This window comes from Maylandia zebra, linkage group LG10, assembly GCF_041146795.1.
Source record: "Maylandia zebra isolate NMK-2024a linkage group LG10, Mzebra_GT3a, whole genome shotgun sequence".
NCBI lineage: Eukaryota > Metazoa > Chordata > Actinopteri > Cichliformes > Cichlidae > Maylandia > Maylandia zebra.
Genome location: NC_135176.1, coordinates 23356881 through 23379215, shown reverse-complemented (window position 1 = coordinate 23379215; position 22335 = coordinate 23356881). Strand labels below are relative to the sequence as shown.

The 22335-nt window shown below is 40.7% G+C and overlaps 1 protein-coding gene across 2 annotated transcripts in view; it reads right to left on the bottom strand.

Annotated features, from left to right (window-relative positions):
• Positions 1-22335, bottom strand: part of rapgef6 (Rap guanine nucleotide exchange factor (GEF) 6) — a 139100-nt gene that overhangs the window by 84366 nt on the left and 32399 nt on the right. The window contains exons 2-5 of one of the 2 annotated variants that reach the window (XM_012922040.4): positions 20682-20752; positions 19698-19754; positions 15213-15296; positions 3633-3702 (exon numbers count right to left, since the gene is read on the bottom strand). In XM_012922040.4, the coding sequence (XP_012777494.1) occupies positions 3633-3702; positions 15213-15296; positions 19698-19754; positions 20682-20752 (282 nt within the window). Of the gene's footprint in view, positions 1-3632; positions 3703-11411; positions 11732-15212; positions 15297-19697; positions 19755-20681; positions 20753-22335 lie in introns of those variants that run through there. The other variant, XM_076889354.1, reaches the window with a different exon arrangement.

The window sequence follows — 22335 nt, the reverse complement described above, 5'->3', positions numbered from 1 at the left end:
GGTAAAACAATAAGAAAAAACAACTAATATAGAAAGAAAGTGAAGCTTGACCCAAAGATTTTCTGTCAGTAGAAAAGAGACTCAACAGCTGCTCTGGGTTGTAACACACAGAAGAAAAACCTTGTCTCAGGGAGTTCTGCTCTAATATACCGAGTAAAAACTGGGTTGTGGGTAGTTTAGCTGTCATGGTCTCTAAAACAACTGCGTGAAGGATAGTTCAGCAATAAAATACCAAATAACGGTTGTAAAAGGAGCCTGGATTGGTATCAATGTGCCCCTTCTCACGGTGAAAAATGTCATCTCGCCTCATTTTAACGAGGCTCATGAGACAGACAGCCTGAAGGTTACACACAAAAAATTCTGGAGGGGAAGGTTACACTTTCACATTCATCCTGTGAGCCTGTAATACACATGGCTCTCTGTCTCCTCGACTGATTATAACCCATTCTGTCCCATGACCACCAGTTATGTTTCTGACCGACACTCACTTCTATATTAAGTTTCCCGCTTCCTCTAAACATTTTAATATGCCTGTGTGACTAACTTCACGTCGACTCATCTCCCGGTTTACATTCCACTCCGTCTATCTGATCATTTGCCTGGCAGCATGCATCATCGGCTATTTTTTTTCTCCACTTTTTCATTCCTTACTCTCTTTTTCCCGCTGCGTGCTTCTTTTTAATTTCATCTATTCCCCCAACCAGACACGAACACACACACAAACAACCCCACCCTGTCAGTCTTTGAATGTCAGTCCCTGTCATCCTGTGACCAGAGTCATGACGAAAGCTACAGATAATATTCCCTCTACTATTCCCATGGTCCTAATTAGCCGATTGGCTGCAATGCAGTGTGACTGGACCGCAGTCCCTCTGCCCTTTGTGTATTTACCCATGTGTGCATAAAAGTGTGTGTTTCGATTAGCATTTCTTGGTATTTTCAATACAAAAAAGTGGTTATTCAATAATTCTTTAGTTTTAACTTACTGGGGTCCTTTTGAACAATGCTTTCCAGATAGTATTTATCAACCACTCTAAGATGGTCTTGTTTTTTTATTGCTCTTTGAATTGGCATACAGACATACGTTATTTCTTGGGCCACCAATAAATTAAACCTATAGAAGCTCTTTAGCGTTGGAAACCCATGTCACGAAGCTCACAGCACACAGTTTCTTGTGCTGATGTTAATGTCAGAGGAAGGTTGGAACTCTACAGTTATCAAGTGAAATGACCCCACTCTGTGACTTCATGTGGTCTGACACTTCATGGCTGAGTTCCTGTGGTTCCTAAAAGCTTCCACTTACAGTTTATCATGGAATATCTAGGAGAGAAGGAATCTGGCATGCTATTAAAGTACCAAGCTGGAATTCAGCGAGCTCATCGATTCACAAATGTTTGTAAAGGCAGACTGCGTGGCTATGCGCTTGACTAAACAAACCTAAATTCAAAGGTTAAGAAGTAAGGCCAGATTCTTTTGTCTATATAGCACACCATAGTTCCCATATTATCATTCAGCCTTGCTTCAGAGTTTCTTTTCCAAGGCAGTGCTGTTTGTAACTTAAAAACAGTCATATACAAAGAAGCAAGAAAACTTGTGTCCTTTCTAAGGTTCTGATAAGCTGGTTCATTTGGTCTCTTTCTAACCCTCACCCACCTCTCTTCACTCACTGTGTGTGACACACACAGTGAACTGTTTAATTCAGTGATTTAATTCAAAGGCCAGTTTAATTCAAACCAATTTTATTCCCTCAGCCACACACTCTTCTTTTCACAATTAAATTGAATTTAAATGTATCTCTCGTGCCCCGGGCAAATGAGTGGACTAAATTCACAGGCTCTTCTTCCCATATTCACAAACTATCACACAATCATACCTGGAAGACTGTCAGTATCGCTGCTCTCTGTTACCATAGCAATCGCCTCTGAATGGGCCCATGGGTGTAGTTCAAGATTAGGCGCCTTGCTGAAAGAGCACCTTACTATTGTCATGTTTTTTTTCCACTGCAGAACATTTCCAGGAAAGTTCTGATGTCCCTGAGACTATTGGGGCAGGGTTTCCAAAAGCCACAAAGAACATGTGAGTGCTGAAAGCTTTTTTTTGTCATATGATAACACCCTTCCCACCAATCTTAAAAGAGCCGAGGAGATAAGGAGAGCCACTGGGTGAAGCCGAGAAAGGGCAACAATGGGGGGAAGAAGAAAAAAAACACAGTGGCCCAAGTTGCTACTTTGTTACTCTTGCATAATTGTCCTGTTCTTTATCTCTGCAAAACACAACAGGTACTTTAACTTCTATATTGTAGTTGCTGAAGGGCTAGTTAGCTAAACTACAGGCTGGCTAAAGCTTTGTTTTGCACCATTATTTAATTTACAACATCCACCAGTTTTTACATGTTCCTTCTTTAGAAACACCACACACAATCAAAGCATAGATGTGCGTTAGCATTAGCTTAACTGGCTTGATAATCATTTGCTACTTACTTAAATCAACTGATTTCTAGTCTGAAATAATCCAGTGTGTTCTCTGCACATCCACCACTGTATGGTTTGGATCAAACACCAAAAAGGACAAGAACAGACTAAAATGGACAGACTGCAAAAGAACAAGAGTGCTCAATTGCCCTCTATTCAGTAACTGTAAATCAGGAAATAGACAGGTATCATAACTGCTGACCCATCGCACCCTGGAGACAACCTGTTCCAACTCTGCTACAGAGCACTGTGCACCAAAACAACCAGATTATCTGGGGGTTATCTGGGGTTAAATTTATTTAGTTTATTTCTTTATTTCCTATTCAATAGCATCAGTGGAACTGGTGTTACCTGTCCTCTTTTTGTATAAAACTTTGCAGCTTATCTCATCCCATCGTATCCTTCTAGTCCCTCAGACAAAGCTCAGGCAAAAGAGGAAAATGAGAGCAGGAAGAACTATTAGGTAGGAAGAGGACAGAAATTTGTACGCGACCTTGTGGAGGCAAACAAAAACAACATTCTTATATACTAAATGTTATGGCAAACTTGACCTGAATGAAGTCTTTGTGATATTGAAAGACACTAAATTAAAACCACAGACAGGTGAAGTAAACAGCATGGATCCTGGTGTTACCATGCGATAGAGTGCTGGGTAAACCAAACTTACATCGTTTTAAATATAAGAAATCTTTTTAACACAGCCTCGGATACTTGAGTATCTCTTTGTCTTGACAATCTCTTGGGTTGCTTTTGCAGGATGCTTGTCTCAGTATCGATTTGCACTGTTAAGCGCTGTCCAATCCGTTTTGAAGCCGAGTCTGAACAGAGAGCGTATAACCTTCTAGATGTAATATCAATTAAAAATATGGTCCTTTATAATACTGAAGATGTAGATAATGCTTATGCTATAAGAAAATGCAGAGAACAGAGAAGAAAGAACAGAAATGGGCAAAAAGAAGATGAAAAGGGTGATCAGGACAATGACAATGGAGGGAGGGGGAAAAGGTACTGCAGACATCAAATAAAGATAGAAAAATAGAAATATTATCAAAGCCCAGAGATGGGAGAGTGCATGGGAGGATAAAAGGGCTTGGGAGAGGGACAAAAGACAGACCGAGTCTAAAACAGAGAGGGAGAACAAGAGACGGTGTCTCTACTCACCACAATCATTTCTGATGGCTCCAAAGTGATGCATTCACAGCCTCGTCTACCTCCCAGCTGCTTGCCAAAACTGTGGAGAAAGGGCAGCGACACACAAAAAGTGAGTGTTAAAACAGAAATAAACACACTGCAGAGATGACACGAATATCATGAGAGACAGTAGAAACAGACGCAGTCGATCATATCTGCCCGACCACAGACACAGTACCGGGAATACAGGCCGATGAATTTACAACAGCAATTTTGTGCTAGACTCGGTTTGTGGTTAAGCTTTGCTCTGACCTTAGATCAATCTAATACAACTTTTATACACAAATAAAATTGCACACGTCACAGAAACAAGCAGGCAGAAGAATGTGCAGTGACAATGTGTGCACCTCACACATACTTCAAACCAGATAAGCTCAAGTGTGCCAGAAATAGCTGTGGCCAACATGAGATGTAAAAGGAAATAGTGTGAGAGATCGAATGTCAAATTATAGCTTAAGGCAGTGACCAGTTTTACAGTTTTCACATGTTTAAAGAAAAAGCAAATTTTCTTTGTTGCAAAAGATGATTTTTAAAAAAAAAATATATATATATATAATAATTTCACCATTTTATTGATATCTGATTAATCCCTTCCCAATCCATGTGTGAATATTCTTTATACATAATTTTGAAGCATTTTTCTCAGTTAGTATCAGCTCTGGACATTAAATAAAAACAACTTCCAATGCAGTTTTGAAGGGCAGTCACAGCTTTGTGTAATTTTATGTGTAATGACAGTTTCTCAGTAGACGCTAGCTGGCAACCCCACTGATGGGGCGCCTTTGGTGACACTCTTTTGCATCTCACTTCACTGCGTGTGGTAGAAGAGCTAAAATTAGTTATAATGACAGCATAATAATAGAAAACATTAAGCTCTACCCCAGTGGGTTTTTGTCAGCAGCTACGCAAGCTTTGAAAAACAGATTTCCAGTTTGATCCATCCATTTTATCTGGGTTTGGTCTGTGGGTGCAGCAGAGAGACATAATCTCTCAAGCATGTCCCGTATCTGCCCTGAGGTTTCTCCCCAGGTGGACATCACATCCACCGCTTATACAACCACACCTCGTGTTTATAGGTGGGTGTAGGAACGTACATTGACCAGTAAATCTTCAGCGTCACAACAGATGCGGCACCAACCAGTCTGTCTGTCAATCTCCTACTCCGTTCTCCCCCAACTCTTTAATAAGACCCTGAGATACTCAAAGTCCTTGACTTGAGGAAGTAACAGCTTCCCAATCTGGCGTGCCACTAGGTCTTTCAACTGCAGTTAGAAGGAAAATGTAAAAGCTAGTCTCACTACTCTGTGAGATGGGTTTTAGCAGTTCAGTTGTGTCAGTGGTTTGTGGCAAAAGTTCAACCGCTGATAGAAAAGAGAAAGTCGCTAAATAAGCATTTGTGTTATACATTTAAAGGTACAGAGAGACTAAAAAGAAATAAATAAGACTCTGTTTACGCTTCTTAGAAAAGTACCAGCACATCGTGCATTGATGGTATTTTTTCTGTTATATCAGGCCAAATTTGTCCCAGGCCACATTGCAGAGTGGTTACACCGATCAAATTACTTCGGATCTTGGTGGTTGTTTACACTTGTACTGAGTGATCTGACCACACAGGACAAGTGTAAACACAGTGTATGTTAATGAAAAAGCATACAGACTGCTTACATCTCTTATAATGGACGCAGAACTTTTGTGCTTCTCTGTCAATTAGGAAAAAAAAAAAAGAGCTAAATGCAGAAGATCAATCTGGATCAGGCCAACCACACCGTTATAAGTAAACAGCTTTTGCACAGTGTGAGTCTCTCTGCAGTCAGCTGGGTCATTTTGTCCACTGACAAGCAGGAGTGGAGCAGCTGATGCTGTGGCGAGACCACATGGGTGAGTTTGGCCTTTTCTTCTCCATGGAGATGACTAAGGATATGTTTGGTACAATGAAACCTTTGTTACAAATAAACTCTACTTGACTTTGATGTTATAACATTGTAACATGTCAGCCGCCATTTACATTCTACGTGCAGCTGATGCATCTTCTTGCTGACGTCTAGACTGAATTGATGATTAAATGGATTCATCATTATGATCACATGGATGCTGAAAGCTTCCTGTTGGCACATATGCTCTGTAAGTGTGTGAGTAGTGTGTGAGCTTAATCCTGAGAACACGCTGCACTGAAAACACGTCTTCATGCTAAAAGTGGTGCCTCAGCATTGTTTGAGGATCGGGGAGAAGAGGCTGGTTTTAATCATGGAAGCGTGCTGAGCTGGGAGAGAACAAACTTTCACTCTTCTCCGATTTCATTCTCACACTGTCACAAGGTGGCGCCCATCTGGTTTGCAGCTTTTTGCTTTCCTCGCTCATATCCTTCTTGTTTCCTTAATACATCTCTCTTTGTGCTTCACCTCCACCCCCTTTCCCTTCTGATCATCTTCACCCTTCCAATGACTCCGTGTTTTCTTTTTTCCTGCATCCATATTATACCACTTGTAAATAATTCCCTTTAACTTCATATTGCTCTTCCTGTTTTTATTCATTTGCTTCCTTTCCAAAGGCAAATCCATCTTTTCCGTCTCTCTCTTTTCTATATATTTTTTTGCTTTTGCCGTTTTCCTCCCTTCTCTCCTCATCTCATTCTGTATTCCCTTTCATCATTTCCTTCACTCCTTTTACTGCCGGTCTTTGCTTCCTCTAAGTCAAAAAAAAAGAAAAAAGAAAACTTTCATCTAGTCACATCTTAAATAACAGCTTCTTACTGACACAAACAACACTCTGAATTTAGGCCTCACATAAAAGTCTGTCTTTGTAATGCGTTCTAATGATAGAAACTTTTTTTTAAATCACGCTTTTCTTCTAATAAACAGATTTTTCCAGGATATATTAGTGGAAGCCAAACCTTTAGTGCCTAACACTGAGGGAGGAAACAAACCTACAGCCACAAAAGATGAAGGAAGCCGCCACTTCCATGGAAACCTCTCTCTTAGCAGCTGAAAAAGGCCAAAATAGTGGTGTGTGGATTTATTTGGCACGTACCTGTCGCATACACTCAGGCCACTTTTTTCTTTTGGTAGCACAATTAAAGCACAAAAGCATTACATTAGGTTTTCTATAGAAAACTAAATTATTCACTAAGCCTAGAAAATATGAGGCACTTCTTGTTTTCATAAAGTGCTCTGTTCAGGTGAGTCTGGGGACAGTAAAACCCATTATCAGTTCTATTGATTTTCTCATTTTAATACCATTTATATAGTGCTGACAGTTGGAGAAGGGCTTTAAAGTTCAAAGCATGCCTTGAAAAGGTGCACATTGCATCTTTGTTTACTGGATTTGGATCAATTAATAATAGAAAACTTTCTTGTTCATCTCTCGTGATTTTGAGCCGTTTCGTGCCTCCCCACAGGTAAGAGGCACAAATCTGCTGCAGAAAGCATTTCTACAGCTGCAGAGGGTTTGCCCTCATCCATCAATGCCACGCAACACATGGGCCTGACCACTGGGTCCAGTTTACATTCCCCAAATTGTTTCACACCACAGACTGTTCTTTTTTTCACATCTGCAAGTCTGTATTGTTTCTTTAGATGTTCTGATCTGATTTTATTAGAAAAACAAAAACCGACAACGCACAAGGGAATAAGCAAACAAACACAAATGATCAAAATCACTGTCTATCCATAGAGTGTCTCCCAGCAGAGTATAAACTCAATTGTTCCCAATGAGGAATGCAGTCAGCTGGGCAGGGAGTTTGTTCAGAGCCCTTAGCCTGGAGGTCAGTCTGACTCTGACAGGATCTCTCCGCACTCCACTGAGGCGAGACGCCTGGTCCCTGTCAGCGCTACACAAAGCCTGCCAAGCCTGTCTCCTCACTGTGTGTGGGCGGGTGCGCGCAGGGCAGAGAGACAGGTTGTCCAGAGAAATACAGGAGAGCTGCAGTTTGATGCTAAAGGAGAAAAGATTTCAGCCCTTCACATCCACAGCATTATACTGTATGTGCTTTATGTGTTTGTGTTCGCTTGCTCAATATTTTTTCTTCGGTTTTGATCTTACTGCATTTCCACAAAGAGCACAAGAGCCAAACAAACTTGAGTCAACTGTAAGCGAGTTACCGAGGTTATGTGTGGGCGCACATATTTGTACCCACCAAATGATGCTGCTGCCCTGACTGAACTGAAATGTGATAACGCTCTGTTGTTATTTGGTGTGAATCTGTGCCTCACACAGGAAATTAGACAGCCTTCTAAAACCACACTATGGCCAAACATTAGCCTTCAGTCTTACAAGGTAAAAGCCCAAAACATGCTGACAAACACTGCTGCGCCAAACATTTATCCACACAATGCTAGTGTGTGTGGGGCTGCGGTAGTTAAGGTCTCGCTGCACTCTAATTCTTGGGTAGTTACTCTTATGTCTGTATGAATAGAAGCTGATGGTTTGCACTGAAGACGCTGAACTGTGGTGAAACCTGAACAAGTGCAAACCAAAGGAGAAAGGGAGAAGATTCGCCTCCAAAATAAAAACTGTCTTACCGCTACAACCAATACATTTCAAAGGGTGCAACTTTTACTTTGAAAGCGAATAGTTTGAGTCTGCTTTAAGTCTCACTTTTCATTGTTCTCCTCAGCAAGCAGTTGGTGAGTGTTTGCAAACAAGTTGGCATCTAAAATAAACTATGGGAGATCACGGCAACCTGCTAGCAACCAAAGCAAATTTAGACTGAGGTCTAAACTAAACAACTAGTTTTTAACAAGTGAAAATTTCTTGGCTATTATGGCTTAAGTAATGCAGCGGTTATAAGAAAACGTGTACAGCACTGTCCAAGTAGAGGAAGTGCAAGATGATTCCAAATTCCCAAATATAACCTTTTAGATGCATTAAAAACGACATTTTTATGCATTTATTTCATTTTTATGAAATTTATGTAAATTTCTTGTAACAATAATAATCTCTATATTAACAAAAATAGAATTGTGGTGTAGCCTATTGATTTTAGAGGTGTGAACAGATGGATCTCATTCAGATCTCCATAAAATATATCAGACTGACATTGACTCATGATGTCATGACAGGAAATTAGCTTTCAGATGCATTCCTGCAATTACGGAGCAGAAGCATCAATAATGTATGCTGCATTAATGTATGATGTATGCTGTTCTAAAGATAATACTACACACAGCACAAACCCTTATCTGCCTCAATTTATCACAACAGGCTTCAATGCTCCATCCATCTATTCATCCATTTATCCACAGGCACCAAATGCTTATGCACTTTGTTAAAGAAATCACCATTAGTACAACCAACCTGTATGGTATTTTAAAGGCTGGAAATGTATTATGTCTGCGAGGCACTGGTTTTTCACAAAAGCTTTAAACAATAAATTCCTCTCGCGTTAGTAAGTGGGGAGTACTTCTACAATAAATCGACTTTAATCCCCATCATCTCTTTCACCTTTTTGGAAGGGAAATCTCGTCCCTTCGAACTACTGAGGCTGTGCCTTTGCTGGATTTCAGCAGGTGATGATTTCTCTCCCCTCCTTTTCCAGCAAAAACAAGTTGTCGGCAGAGCTGAGAACAGGTTCAGTGACAGCTGCAGTGCCCTGGGCAATAAACCATGACAGCTGGTATAGGAACTGACCACACACACACACACACACACACACCTTGAGGTGTCTATTGTCTGAAGCGTGGAAAAACCGACAACATTCTCAATAGCGCAAAAACAATATTAACTAAATAGCAAATAGCTCTCTTTTAGTTTTAGTGAACACTTCAAGTATATTTACAGCGCTCTAACCTACCATGCACACACTCACATGTTCATGGATGCATCAGGAGAAGGTTGGTTCAGCATCTTGTCAAAGGACACTGACACACAGACTCGAGGAGAACAGGACTGAACCAGTGACCTCCCGATTGGTCAACGATGCGCTCTACCTTTTGAGCCCACGTTAAAGTTGCGGTTTGAGATGATGAGACGATTAACTACATGCTGCACTTGCGCAGTCTGCAATGACTGATTGGCATGTTGTGTACCATCATTTCCTCCATGCTGGCGTCGGCCAGTCACGTAGTCTACATCACAAGCTTTGAGAAGATTCAACACAGAATGATAAATCAAGCTCAAGTTGTTGTGTAATGCAGAGAATTCTGACAAGATTCAAATCTGTGTTTGATGACAATGTAGGATGTGCCAGGCTTGACCTGCTGCATTTTTTCCACGCGGTATTATTGCCTCCGAAGAATGCCAAAAATGATCCGCTCCCTCCAAAGTATGCAGGTATTCAAAAAATGATTGCAGGACAAAAGCAACAAGTCTTTCCATGTTACGTGTATTCTCACTAGTGGAAATGTTCTTGCTTAGACAAAAGTTGGTGCCTGGGTAAGGCATATACGGAGGGTAGGAAGGGCAGGACATGACGCACATTCGCTCACTGTGAGCTACCTGTGCTATTCAGTCACTGGGCTCTGAGATTAAACAGACCCATAGCTGGCAGAGGCCCGCTGATTATCCAATTCGACTGATTAATACTTTTGCAGTCTCACATACAACTTTGCCAGGTGTGAAAATGAATCCAGAAAAGTTTCCACAAACTTCCAAACCGACAAGCTATGTTATTCTGAACAACCTCCAAGTGCGCAATTTGATAAAGTCTGAAAGAAATGCGTTAATTAAACCCCAACAGAGGTCCGTGCCCATTTGGCACCCAAGTTTCCATGGTAATAATGACAAGCAGTAAAGACACAGTTCACCATACTTAGACATCTACTTCTCAGTCTCCCCGACTGGTTTTCTTCTCATTTTTAGTGCTTGGTTGGCCAACACTGACAGCTCTGACTCATAATCAAAGAAGACTGAGGAGCTGGCCAGCAGCGAGACCACCAGCACACCAAAAGACAGACTCCAAGTACTCCAAGTAATGATCCAGTGGGTCATTCAGAAACATCACAACACATTCATGTGGAAATCAGCAATCAGTTAAACGGGTGACCTCAAATGTATCCATATCAGATTTTAAAAATTACAATTAAATAAGCACCATTAACAGCTACTGCTCAACTCCAATGCAGCGATTGACTTTTTTTTCCTCCACATCTTAGGGAATGACAAAACTAACATTCATTCATCCCTCTGCTGCGTGTGATGTTGTTGTACTTTTCACTTCCTCCTAGGACAGCAATGTTCCAGAAAACATAGAGAAGTGAGCAGTTTTCTTTGAACTCAAGGAGAAGAAGTACAAGAAAAATAGGAAATTTTGTAATAATCTCACCAATAATTTTGAATATTTTACTTGGATGTTTCACTTTTGAATGGGGACAATCTTTGCTCCGTATCTTTAGTTTTATATATGACGAGTTTAGTAACAAACTGAATTTTCTGCTTTTTTCAAAGGTATAAAAAAAAAAAAAAAAAGCACTACATATTCTATTTTAGTCAACATACTTGTTTAAAGGTGTTGGCAATGTGAGAATAGAGGACTGCCTGTCTTTAAAAAAGCCATTGTAGATATGTATGAAAACACACAGGACTCAGTAGCGTGTTTTTTAGAGCAGTGCTAAGCCACAGTGCCCTAGGGAGAGCCTGGTTGTCCAGCTGGTTAAACTATGGCAGGCAGGCAGGAAATGAAGCGTGCTGGGCTGAAGAATGCGTAAAGAAATAGCGAGGGAGTTTTGAAAAAGAAAAACAAAAAACTCCAGAATTACCCCGAAATCCCCGTCGCCTTACAGCAAGTGTATAACAAAAAGCTTTAACATTACTAACCAGGATCAGGAACACAGGGGGTCCACTCCTTTGGATTCCTTGTATGTGAAATATTATCCAACATATTATCCGCAATGAAGAGGGGAGAAAGGTTCATTATTTAGATAATCCAGGATTACATCCAAGTGTGTTTGTTTTGTACTCCAGAGTGTGAACTAGTGAGAAGTTTCCTCAGAAAGAAAGCAGAAGAGGCTTTTAGTTAAACTAAAGGAGAAGTGTTCTCTCTCTGTTCACTTCTGTCTGTCTGTCCGCTGGCTCCAGTGAGGTTTCTATTTGTCAGTGTGTGTGCGCGCGCGTGTGTGTGCACGTGTGTGTAGTCTGCTCATTTCCTGCCTGGATGTGCTTTTGGGCTCCAGGCAGGCAGGCTGCTCAGGAACACATGGCCATCCACTGCTCTGCCAGGGGTTCCGCATTCTTTGCTCTCCTACACCCACCCACACACACACACACACACACACACACACACACACACACCCTCTCACTCTTACACACACACACACACACACACCCTCTCACTCTTACACACACACACACACACACACACACACACACACACACACACACACACACACACACACCTATTAGCTCTCTCAGTGACCCCTTCCAAGCCCCCTGCTGCTGCTGCTCATACTCCAACACACAGACACACCCTCCAGTCCTTTCCAGTCAACCAACCTACCCCCCATCCTACCCTTCACTATGTTATCAACTGGGCCACAATGGAATGACACACACACACACACACACACAAACACACACACACACACACACACACACACACACACACACACACACACACACACACACACACACACACACACACACACACACGTTATTGATACTAGTCCAACAATTCTCTCTGTCACAGTTGGTCACTTGGCGCTTTGTGTTACAATTAAAAGAACTAGAAACTGCACTAACTGTTGAATTGAGGTTTCAGTTCTGCTTACTATGCCAACACTCTGAGTAACAGTCAGCCAACAAAAGTTGCTGGAGCTAGTGATAGCTATTTTTTTTTAACTTATGTCATGCAAAGGCTGCAACATTTACTTGACGGAAAAATGATCTGTAAGCATTTTAATATTTGTTAACAGGACTTTTCTGAAACCAGCTGTGTGGTTTAGTAATTTCATTTCCTAATGGGCGATCGTGGCTCGAGAGTTGGGAGTTCGCCTTATAATCGGAAGGTTGACGGTTCGAGCCCCGGCTTGGACAGTCTCTGTCGTTGTGTCCTTGGGCAAGACACTTCACCCGTTGCCTACTGGTGGTGGTCAGAGGGCCCGGTGGCGCCAATGTCCGGCAGCCTCGCCTCTGTCAGTGTGCCCCAGGGTGGCTGTGGCTATAATGTAGCTTGCCATCACCAGTGTGTGAATGTGTGTGTGAATGGGTGGATGACTGGATATGTCAAGCGCTTAGGGACTAGAAAAGCGCCATACAAATAGAGGGTTTTTTACCATCCATCCATCCATTCGCTTCCGCTTATCCTTTTCAGGGTCGCGGGGGGCGCTGGAGCCTATTCCAGCTGTCATAGGGCGAGAGGCAGGGTACACCCTGGACAGGTCGCCAGTCTGTCGCAGGGCCAACACATAGGGACAGACAACCATTCACACTCACATTCACACCTAGTGGCAATTTGGCTTATCCAATTAACCTATCCCCACAAGCTGCATGTCTTTGGACGGTGGGAGGAAGCCGGAGTACCCGGAGAGAACCCACGCAAACACGGGGAGAACATGCAAACTCCACACAGAAAGACCCCGGCCTGATGGTGGAATTGAACTCAGGACCTTCTTGCTGTGCGGCAACAGTGCTAACCACCGTGCCACCGTGCTGCTGTGGTTTTTTACCATTAATTTTTAATCACGTTTTTGTGTCTGACTTTGGCTCACGTGCATATTAAGGTTCTCTGCCATAGCTGTTAACTTATTTTTGATGCTTTTATTTCATCAGCACGGTGGCGCAATACCCAGTATAAAACATGGACCTAGCGTTTTGGGTTGAAGCCAATGCAGAAATACCTTAAGCAGGCATTCGATCTCAATGGACATTTTTAACTCACTTTCTCTTCCATGTTCTTCAATGTTATTTCTCTCTCCAACAACGTAGGTTACAATTACATTAGCATGACCTATTATGCAAATTAGGCGATGATGTCAGTTAGCGACTTCTAGCGACTTTTCGGTCAGCCAATAGTCATTTTTCTTACTGAGGAGTTGGCAACACTGCGTGAGGCTCCTGACTACGGCAGCCATAATGCTCTGGCAATCCATCAAGCGATGCGCCTTCATAGCTTACCAAAGTGGTACTAAAACATTTTTTGACAGATTTCTATGCGCAGTGTACCACATAAAATCGGTTCGAGGTCAGAATTCATACATAAGGCACACTGTCGATGCTTGAGAAAATTAAAGGATTTTAAGTGTGCCTTATAGTGTGTAAAATACATTATACAGAAGAAAAGAATATATCGCGATATATATCGTTACCGCACGTGCTTCAAATTATACCGTGATATGGATTTTAGGCCGTATCGCCCAGCCCTACTTGTCACATCCATTTCTTATTTTTTATTTTTTTGGTGACGGCAGAAATGGTCAGAGGATGGAAGATGGGCTTTTGAGTGGAATCCTTACAGTTTTCATCCAACTCTGAAATGTTCTCACATCGTAAATAATCATTAAAACTACAGGGAATTGCTTGGAAAACTACAGACTGATGCTAGAGGTGCAAGAAACATATGAATGTATGATCCCATTTAAGTGCTGTGATTGTGAGTATGTTTAGCCTAGTCTAAGAGATAAAGCAATCAACCAAAAGTTGAACTTTTTTTGTTTTGTTTTGGGTTTTTTGGAGGGGTTAGATATTTCTGTCCTCTCCTTTTCATTTCTGGCATGTGTTGCTTCTGTTTCAGTCCAACTATAACAGCAGAGGGAAAGGTAAACATGGAGCGAAGGCTCGGCCTCCAGCAACTGCTGTCACAGCTTTTTCTATTACCATCAGTTCCAGTGTTTAAACAGGTGCAACGGCTCTGTGTAAAGAACTGCAATTTATTTTGGCAGTTTGGCTGCTCTAAAGACGAGGAGGACTTGACATTTTTATATGATATGGCCTTATTAAATCACAAATGTTACTGATGAATCTCCGCCCAGATATAAAACCTAATCTCTCACTGACGGACTACCGGCAAGCTTTCTTTCTTATATTTGGCTCTGTACTTAGGTCAGAATAGACTCAAAATGATTTTTCAGCACTTTCCCATTTGATTTCACATAATGCCCATTATGGATGTACATTACTATAATATGTGTTACACACATGAGCAACTCCCTGCCAAAGAGCAGCAATTTAGAACTGTACAATATTGATAGATATCCGAGTGGAAAATCAGAAATCCTTGTGTCCGGGCACGACAACACAACAACCATTCCACAGATAAAACAGAAAAAACATATTAGCATCTACAGAGCTGTAACTACATGAGCAGGGGGCTTGGAAAAAGGAATCTGCTCTGTGTTGTTTAACATAGAATTACAAGCACGATATACAAGTATGTGTCTTTGTGTGTGCACATATACACAAACGATTCCTTTACATATCAGTAGGCGCCATCTTTTCATAAATCACAGCTCTGCCATTTCCATTTTCTAGCGTAAAGATGGAGGCGCATATATACAGACATCTTGGCAGCAGTCATATGGAGTGCGGATGTGTAATATCTAATCCCACCTTATCTCCCCTAGACTGATCGTCACCTTGTCTCACCCCATCATATTGTTTTTCTCTTCTGTGAGTGATACATACCAGCACCTTGCCAGGTACATGTGCTCCTTGACGAAGACCGATCCTGAGAGCAGGATGTACCAACAGGTAGCAATGGTGTCTGGGCTGCAAGAGAGAGAAAGAGCACGTGTCAAACCCAGTGGAAATGGTTTAGTATTGAAGGCTGACGTGTACACCATGTGAACCTTCAACATCATTTCAGAGCTTTTGTTACATTCACGAATACAAATTAATTAAATTGGTGCGTTTTGAAGGTAAGTGGATTGGTTTTCCCTGGACTCTTCAAATGGGCTTGGCAGTTTTTGGTTTTTACTTTGGTTTTCTAAGTTCTTCAGTTAAGGGCAGAGGCTCGTTCAGTACATGAAGTACTTCACGGAGTTGTGCCAGAAGAGCATAAAGTCTGAAGGTTTTTAAACCTCCGGCAATACTTGTAGAATTTGAATGACCTGTTTCAGCTTGTGGCCTTCACTGGGGTTGTTATAAGACATCACAGAAAGCATTTAAATAGCATAGAGAGTAGGACAAAAATATAAACTTCATATGTATCCTATAGAAAGGAGAAGCTTTAAAAAAAAAATTGAAAAAAAAAAAGAGGTAGACTTTTAATTTGAGATCTCTAATTTTGGAGATTTGCCTCTTCAAAAAAAAAGTATAAAAGCTATTTCAATGGGGAATAATTCTAATGTAGACATCATATGACAAGTCATCAGTCATGTTGGCTAAACAGTGAAGAACCAAGGCTGTCCTGCACAAGCTTGTACAGTTTTGCTAATTTTTATGAAAGGGTGAGCTAAGACAACTTGTATATTTATGGCTAAAAATAAAAAATTTGAAGTCATGACACTTGAGGAACTTTTCCCCCTGCAAGGCTTTGAAAACTGCAGGAGTGTTGTCTACAGAACTCAAGAGTGAGAGCATATAAAGCACAGTTGCACTTTGAATGCTAAACGCTGAATTGTGCATTAGCATCAATGTATTCTTAGGAAGTCAAGTGTTATAGAATCATAATAATGTGGCATGGCTGTGAGATGGAGATAATCCATTAACATCAGGACTGGCAAGTCTGACAATCGTGTCTGCCATTTACAAAAGCTGCAATATAGAGTTATTTCACCTAAAAATAAACACATCTCAAATATGTGCTGTGTGACTTTCCATGCTGTTCCACGCACACTGTATATATGATATCCAATAACGCCAAACACAAGACTAATTAACTCCGCAATAACGGGGTGCTCGTGTCAGCAGCAAGCGTAGATGCAGTCATAGATGAAGAGGGGAGTCAGGGGATAAAACACAGTATCTGTGCCTGTGGGTGTGAATATGAAAGAAGAGAGTAGAAAAAAACAGAGAGAGAGAAAGCACTGTTTGAAGAGTGCAGATGAAAAGATGCCCCACTGAGTGAAGAATTATAAAAACATAAAACACACGACAGTCTGATGTACGATATACATTTAAAACAAGAATTTCTGCAAATGTCTTTGATTATATTTATTTATAACATTTTAATTAGACATTTTTCATCTGCAAGTGGTGACTATGGAAAATTAATAAGCTGGAGTTTATATTCAAAAAAGAAAACTGCTATAAAAAAGTAATTTATACAGAAAACTCAGCTTAACAAAAAAAAATGGTTAGATAAAAATTGCAGGCTGGCTAGACTGAAAAAAAAAACAAACAAACCTCAATGATAAAAGAATTTTTAAATGTCCTACTCTGTGGCCCAAAATTTGTTTACATAATAAGAGCATGGATCATGTGTTCACTGTAAAGCACCTTGGTACAAATGCATGCAGCAGGTTTTCAGCATTAATTAGCCAAACTTATCATGTCAGCTTCTGTCTGAATCAAGCAAATTTAGATATGAGCAACACCAACCAATGTGTGATCACTTTCAGTTTTAAGCAGATTACACACATCCCCTGGTGGAAGGCAACTTGTCTCCAAACAACTGTGATCAGACTTGACTGGCTACAATCAGTTTCAGACAGGTTGCTGAAGTTTGCAAATAAATGCTGCTTAATTTCTAAATGCAGACAGACTGCCAACACATTGTAGCTATTGTGGGTCAGTCAGTGATAATTTCTCTCTCTTTTTTTTTTATTTTTATTACTTTTATTTTTAAGTTCTTTTTTGTTGTTACTACACCCCCCCCCCCCCCCCCCCCCCCCTTTATAATGTTTAAAGAAAAACAATAAAAAGAAAGTATCAAAAAAATAATAATTGCACATCTGCAATGTGTGTGTTTGCAATTGGACACTCGACGCAACTGGTTGCCAACTGATTGCCAACTGATTGTATTCTACTTATATTAATATGCAAAAGTCAAGGTTGGCAAGCAATTTTGCAGTGAAATTCCCACCCTACAGCAAATCATTATGGCTCTGATTCATATATATGAGGTTAGAAGGCAATTCTCATGTTCTCATATTATCAGAAACAGACTGCATGCAATTGCCAACTTGACTCCATTCAATGTTATATTGATAACACAATAACTCGGTCTTGTTGCAGTTTTAGGGCCATCTTGTTGTCTTCAAAGCCACTTTGAAGACAGCGATTGGCTGTCAGAGACCTGCTCCCTGTCTCTGAAGCAACCATTTCAAAAGCAACAAGACTGCAAGTTAATTGAACACGTTTGCAATAATTCTGGCCATGCCACCGTTTCCCCTACTGTAACTGTTGCATTAGTCTTTCTGAACAGCCTTGGATTCAACTTTCACTTGAATCCGCACAGGGCCAGAAAATTATTATGGATCTGCTTTTATGTGTTTTCTTTTTATCTTTGTGCAGCTCATAGTCTTCATGAGCCTCACTATTTCCCCAACACAAGCTTGGGGAGATCTGGTACATTTGATGCATTTTGTGTAACTGGAGTGGATCTCTTTGTACTACAGAGGAAGCAAGAATGGCCAATGCGGTACAAAAAAAAAACAAGGAGAGAGTGTGACACAGAAGCTTAGAAAACAACAGTGGTTCATATTGTTTGCTTTATTTCATGGTAAATTGAGTTTTGTCCCCTGAAGAAACCTCGAGCATTTTTAATAATTTTCTGGCCCCGTTGATTTAATTCGAGAGACAATCGGCAAATTGGACAAAAAGAATCATTTGGTGCAGCCCTGATCTCATCTGCATCATATCCATTCCTCCGCAGGTTGTTCATTTGATGCTTTTGGTATTTTTCAATCAATTTTCATTAAGCGTGGCACAAGAAAGCAGGTATCCTAAAAATAATTATGTTTAAAAAGCAGACAGGAGATTCATTTTTGCATTGTTGGGTGAGGGTAGCATTAGTAACTTTTATTGCGGCTTCATTGCAGAGACCTTGATTGCTTTCATCTGTAGCCTTTTTAGCGCGTGTGTGTGTGTGTGTGTGTGTGTGTGTGTGTGTGTGTGTGTGTGTGTGTGTAAGTAACAGAAGACTAATTGGACATGGTCTGGGTTAAGGCACTTACGACAAGCCTCTGGTAGAGAGGCAATGGAGTGTATCAGAGAGAGAGTGTTTTGTGTATTTATTTGGTGCTAAATGAAACCACAGGGTGCTTAATGTGATTCCGGTGAGCATGAAAATACATTAATAACAGGTGAAGGTTAGCCCTCATCCTTTCATTTGTCTCTGTCCTCCCTCCATCTTTCACACTTCCTCTACATTCCTCTCCTGCTTTGCACTCATTCACTCCTGCCTTCAATTCATTTGTCATCTCCCTTCCCTCTTGACATTGCTATCCCTTCCTCCTTCTTAGCATATTTACCTCTTGTTTTCTTGCCTTCTCGGCATGCACTCCTCAAATTTTAATATAACTCCTTAAAGCTTTTTGTTTACTCTTTGCTACTCCCTCCTCTTCTCATCACCTCTGTTCATTACGCTGTGAACTCTGTCCTCATTTAATCATCCTGTTACCTCTGCTTTCACGAGCCTCTTGTTCATCTCATTTGTTTTCTCTCCTCCTACTTCTCCAGCTTTCCCATAAATCCACCTTGTATATGATGCTCAAGTTGTATTAACCATCAGCCTCAACCACTGCAGTATTTATTTCTACACAACGCCATGACAGGAAATAAAAAATGTTTAAAAAAAAAATGAAAGAGGGCAGGCTGTCGGCGATTGGTGTTTTAAATCTGGATAATAAAAAACTAGAAAAAAGGAGGAGAAGCATTTAGCTTTTCGTCATATAATGTTTATGTGCTGTGCTAATGGGCCCCAGTGCACCTGTTTAAAGGAACTGTTATTCTAGGCCAGTGGTTTTCAGCAGTTGAACCAAAACCTTGAAACTGAGATGTGCAAACACTGCCTACCACTACCAGCATCTTTACACTGAAAAACCTTTTTCTGAGTAGCCATGAAGTGTAAATGTTAAGTATTCTATAAATGTGAAACACAGTAGAAGACAATCACATAGAAGAGTGCATGAACTCAGCAGATCATAGCTCTTGATAGTCACGTGAGAGCAAAGATGGAGAGGTAAACAACAGCATTTCCTGATAAGAGCGAGAATATGTACTTACTAGAACAGGATGTGGTTAGCCTCATGTTTTTCATACCTGGCAGACGTGCACATCGACCTGAGAGAGAAAGAAACAGGTGTAAACATTTTCTCAATTTAAAACCTCAGCTTAGACTTTTCTGGCTCTTCCAATCCATCGTTGCATCCACACGTATTTCTCAGGCAGCAACAAGTTCCCAGATTTCCGGCACAATTACTACTGGCTGCCAGCGTAAAATGTTAAGGTGACCCGCTTCTCTAAAGCACAACTCTGCACCTGGTCAGTGAAACTTGGTGTTTATACATTCAAGTCACATATGCCTTATCTTGAAAACTGGATAGTCTCTTAGATGGCTATGTGAGTCTCTGCATGTCCCTGAAACTCACACACTTACAAGCTGCCCCAGAAAGTGGTTTTAACCACAGTCAACCTAAAATCCCTAGAAGGGAAATGAAATTATTTTTAATCTTTTTTTCTTAAAGTTTGGGATTTTCTTTTACTTTAGCATAACAGACATTTATCAGGATCAACTGCTCAATTTCTGTCAATTAACAAAGATCTAGAGCCTTTTAAATTACATGGGCCGATCGTGTGGGTTCGTGGATGTCTTCCTCTTCAAAGGACCATCGTGAATTAGGTTAAGGAGTTGAGGAATCAGAATCACTTTTCAATGCACTTCCTGCTTAACCTGTATCAAACTAGCAAGAAAAACATTTAAGCTTGTTTGGTATCAGTAAAGGAAGCTTGACTTGAAGTTGGTATGAAAGGTGGCCAGGATGGGGAAAACCCATCTTGGGAAAAAAAAAAAAAAAAAAAGACATTTGCAGAAACAATGTGTAAAAACCTGTTTTAACAATTCAATGCAACTGACGTAAAACGTAGGGCTAAAGCCTACTATTAAGGTAATGTTATATTCTGAAACTGGGACTGGCTCCTCACCTGTCAGCGTTGAGTGAAACTTGATGTTATTTATTTAAGTTTGGAGGTAAAATGGAAGTGGCTCACCTTAGCTGGTGTTCTCTAAGGTGTGAGAGAACATCCATGTGGTACAGGTGGCAGTAGATGGTATGCAGGTCCTGGAAATGATGTAAATGAAACCATTACTGAGGATTATCTCACATTTCCACATACACGAGAGTTAAAAACTATTTCCGCAGACTATGACGTGGCACGTGCGATCTAGTGACAAAAAAGTTTGTACTGTACTTTCAAACGATTTACAGTGTATTAAAGAACAAGTCTGTGTAAACTGCAAACTGCAGGGACGGTGCTTGAGAATCGAAAGCTTTTTAAAAGATTAGCTCATTGTTTAGAGTGAGTATAAATGGTGTAAATCACATCTAGTGCTGTGATTTGACGGAAGCCACTTGAACTACGCCAAACGCTGTCCGTCAAACTGACGCTCTGCAACCAAACAGACAGGCGTAATACTTGTGTTTGCACATGACAGCACTGAGACACCCAGATATATCTTACCACAGCCTAAAAATAGAACTCCATCAGACCAGCTGACAAAACATTAAGTAAGTGTGTGTGTGTGTGTGTGTGTGTGTGTGTGTGTGTGTGTGTGTGTGTGTGTGTGTGTGTGTGTGTGTGTGTGTGTGTAGGAGCAGCTTCTGTGGGTCAGGACACAGTTTTCTGGTTAGATACACATAGATATAGATATACTTCTATTCAGAACCCTGAATAGAAATCTATGGAAGAGTTATGCAACGGCAGAGGTGAGTAAGATTTCAGCTGTATTCTGACAGACATACAGGCTTGTAAATAGTAAAAAAAAAAATGCACATAAGTGTACTTATTGCACTTCCTGACTTCCTTTTATCCAAAACATCAATTAGCATGGAATTTGCTTGCTGCTCCGGGTGGGTTAGCAAAATGAGCAGAGATGTTGATGATGTTTGGACTGACGCTTTGAATAAACCTGTAATGTTGTACAACTTTATTAGTAGAAGTAGAAGTACAGGGGGAAAATGCCTAAAGCTTATTTTCAGCAACATTTCCACACTCAGTTGAATTCTGTTCCTTTCAATTCTATTGTATTTATATAGCGTAGGTAAAGGCCCTACAATAATACCCCAACAACCAGAGGTCCCCCTATGGTGACAGTGGGAAGGAAAAACTCCCCTTTAACAAAAGACATACAGTGGAAGAAAGGCAGCTTTTTACTCATTTTATCAGGTTTGACTGCAGATTTTATGTCCACGTGACATTAAATGAAAAAAAGGTTTTATCCCAATCGTTTGGTTGGTCTTGTTGGCCTAAATCCCAAATGGCTCCTGAGTCATTGGTAGTCGCCAGTACCAAGACAATTCCTGGCAGCATGAATGCTTCGACAAGGACTTTGTGTACAAGCATCTCTAAATTTCTCCACTAAACATTAGGCCACACAAAAACAGGGCAAAGCTAAAACACAGCTGCAGTTCAGTGAGGATACTCACACACAAAAAAACCGGGACAGCTTCAAAGCCCCAATCTAATCTACAGTAATAATTTAACAGGTCAACAGAGAACAAAAAACGAATGCACTGTTTTGTCTCACTCCTGTTTTTTTCTCTCCAGTCAGCGATGTTCTGTGAAGCAAAACTTTTATGCATGCATCTTAAAGTAAATCCTCTCCAAAATAAATGCAGATATTATGATATTTTACAATGTAAAA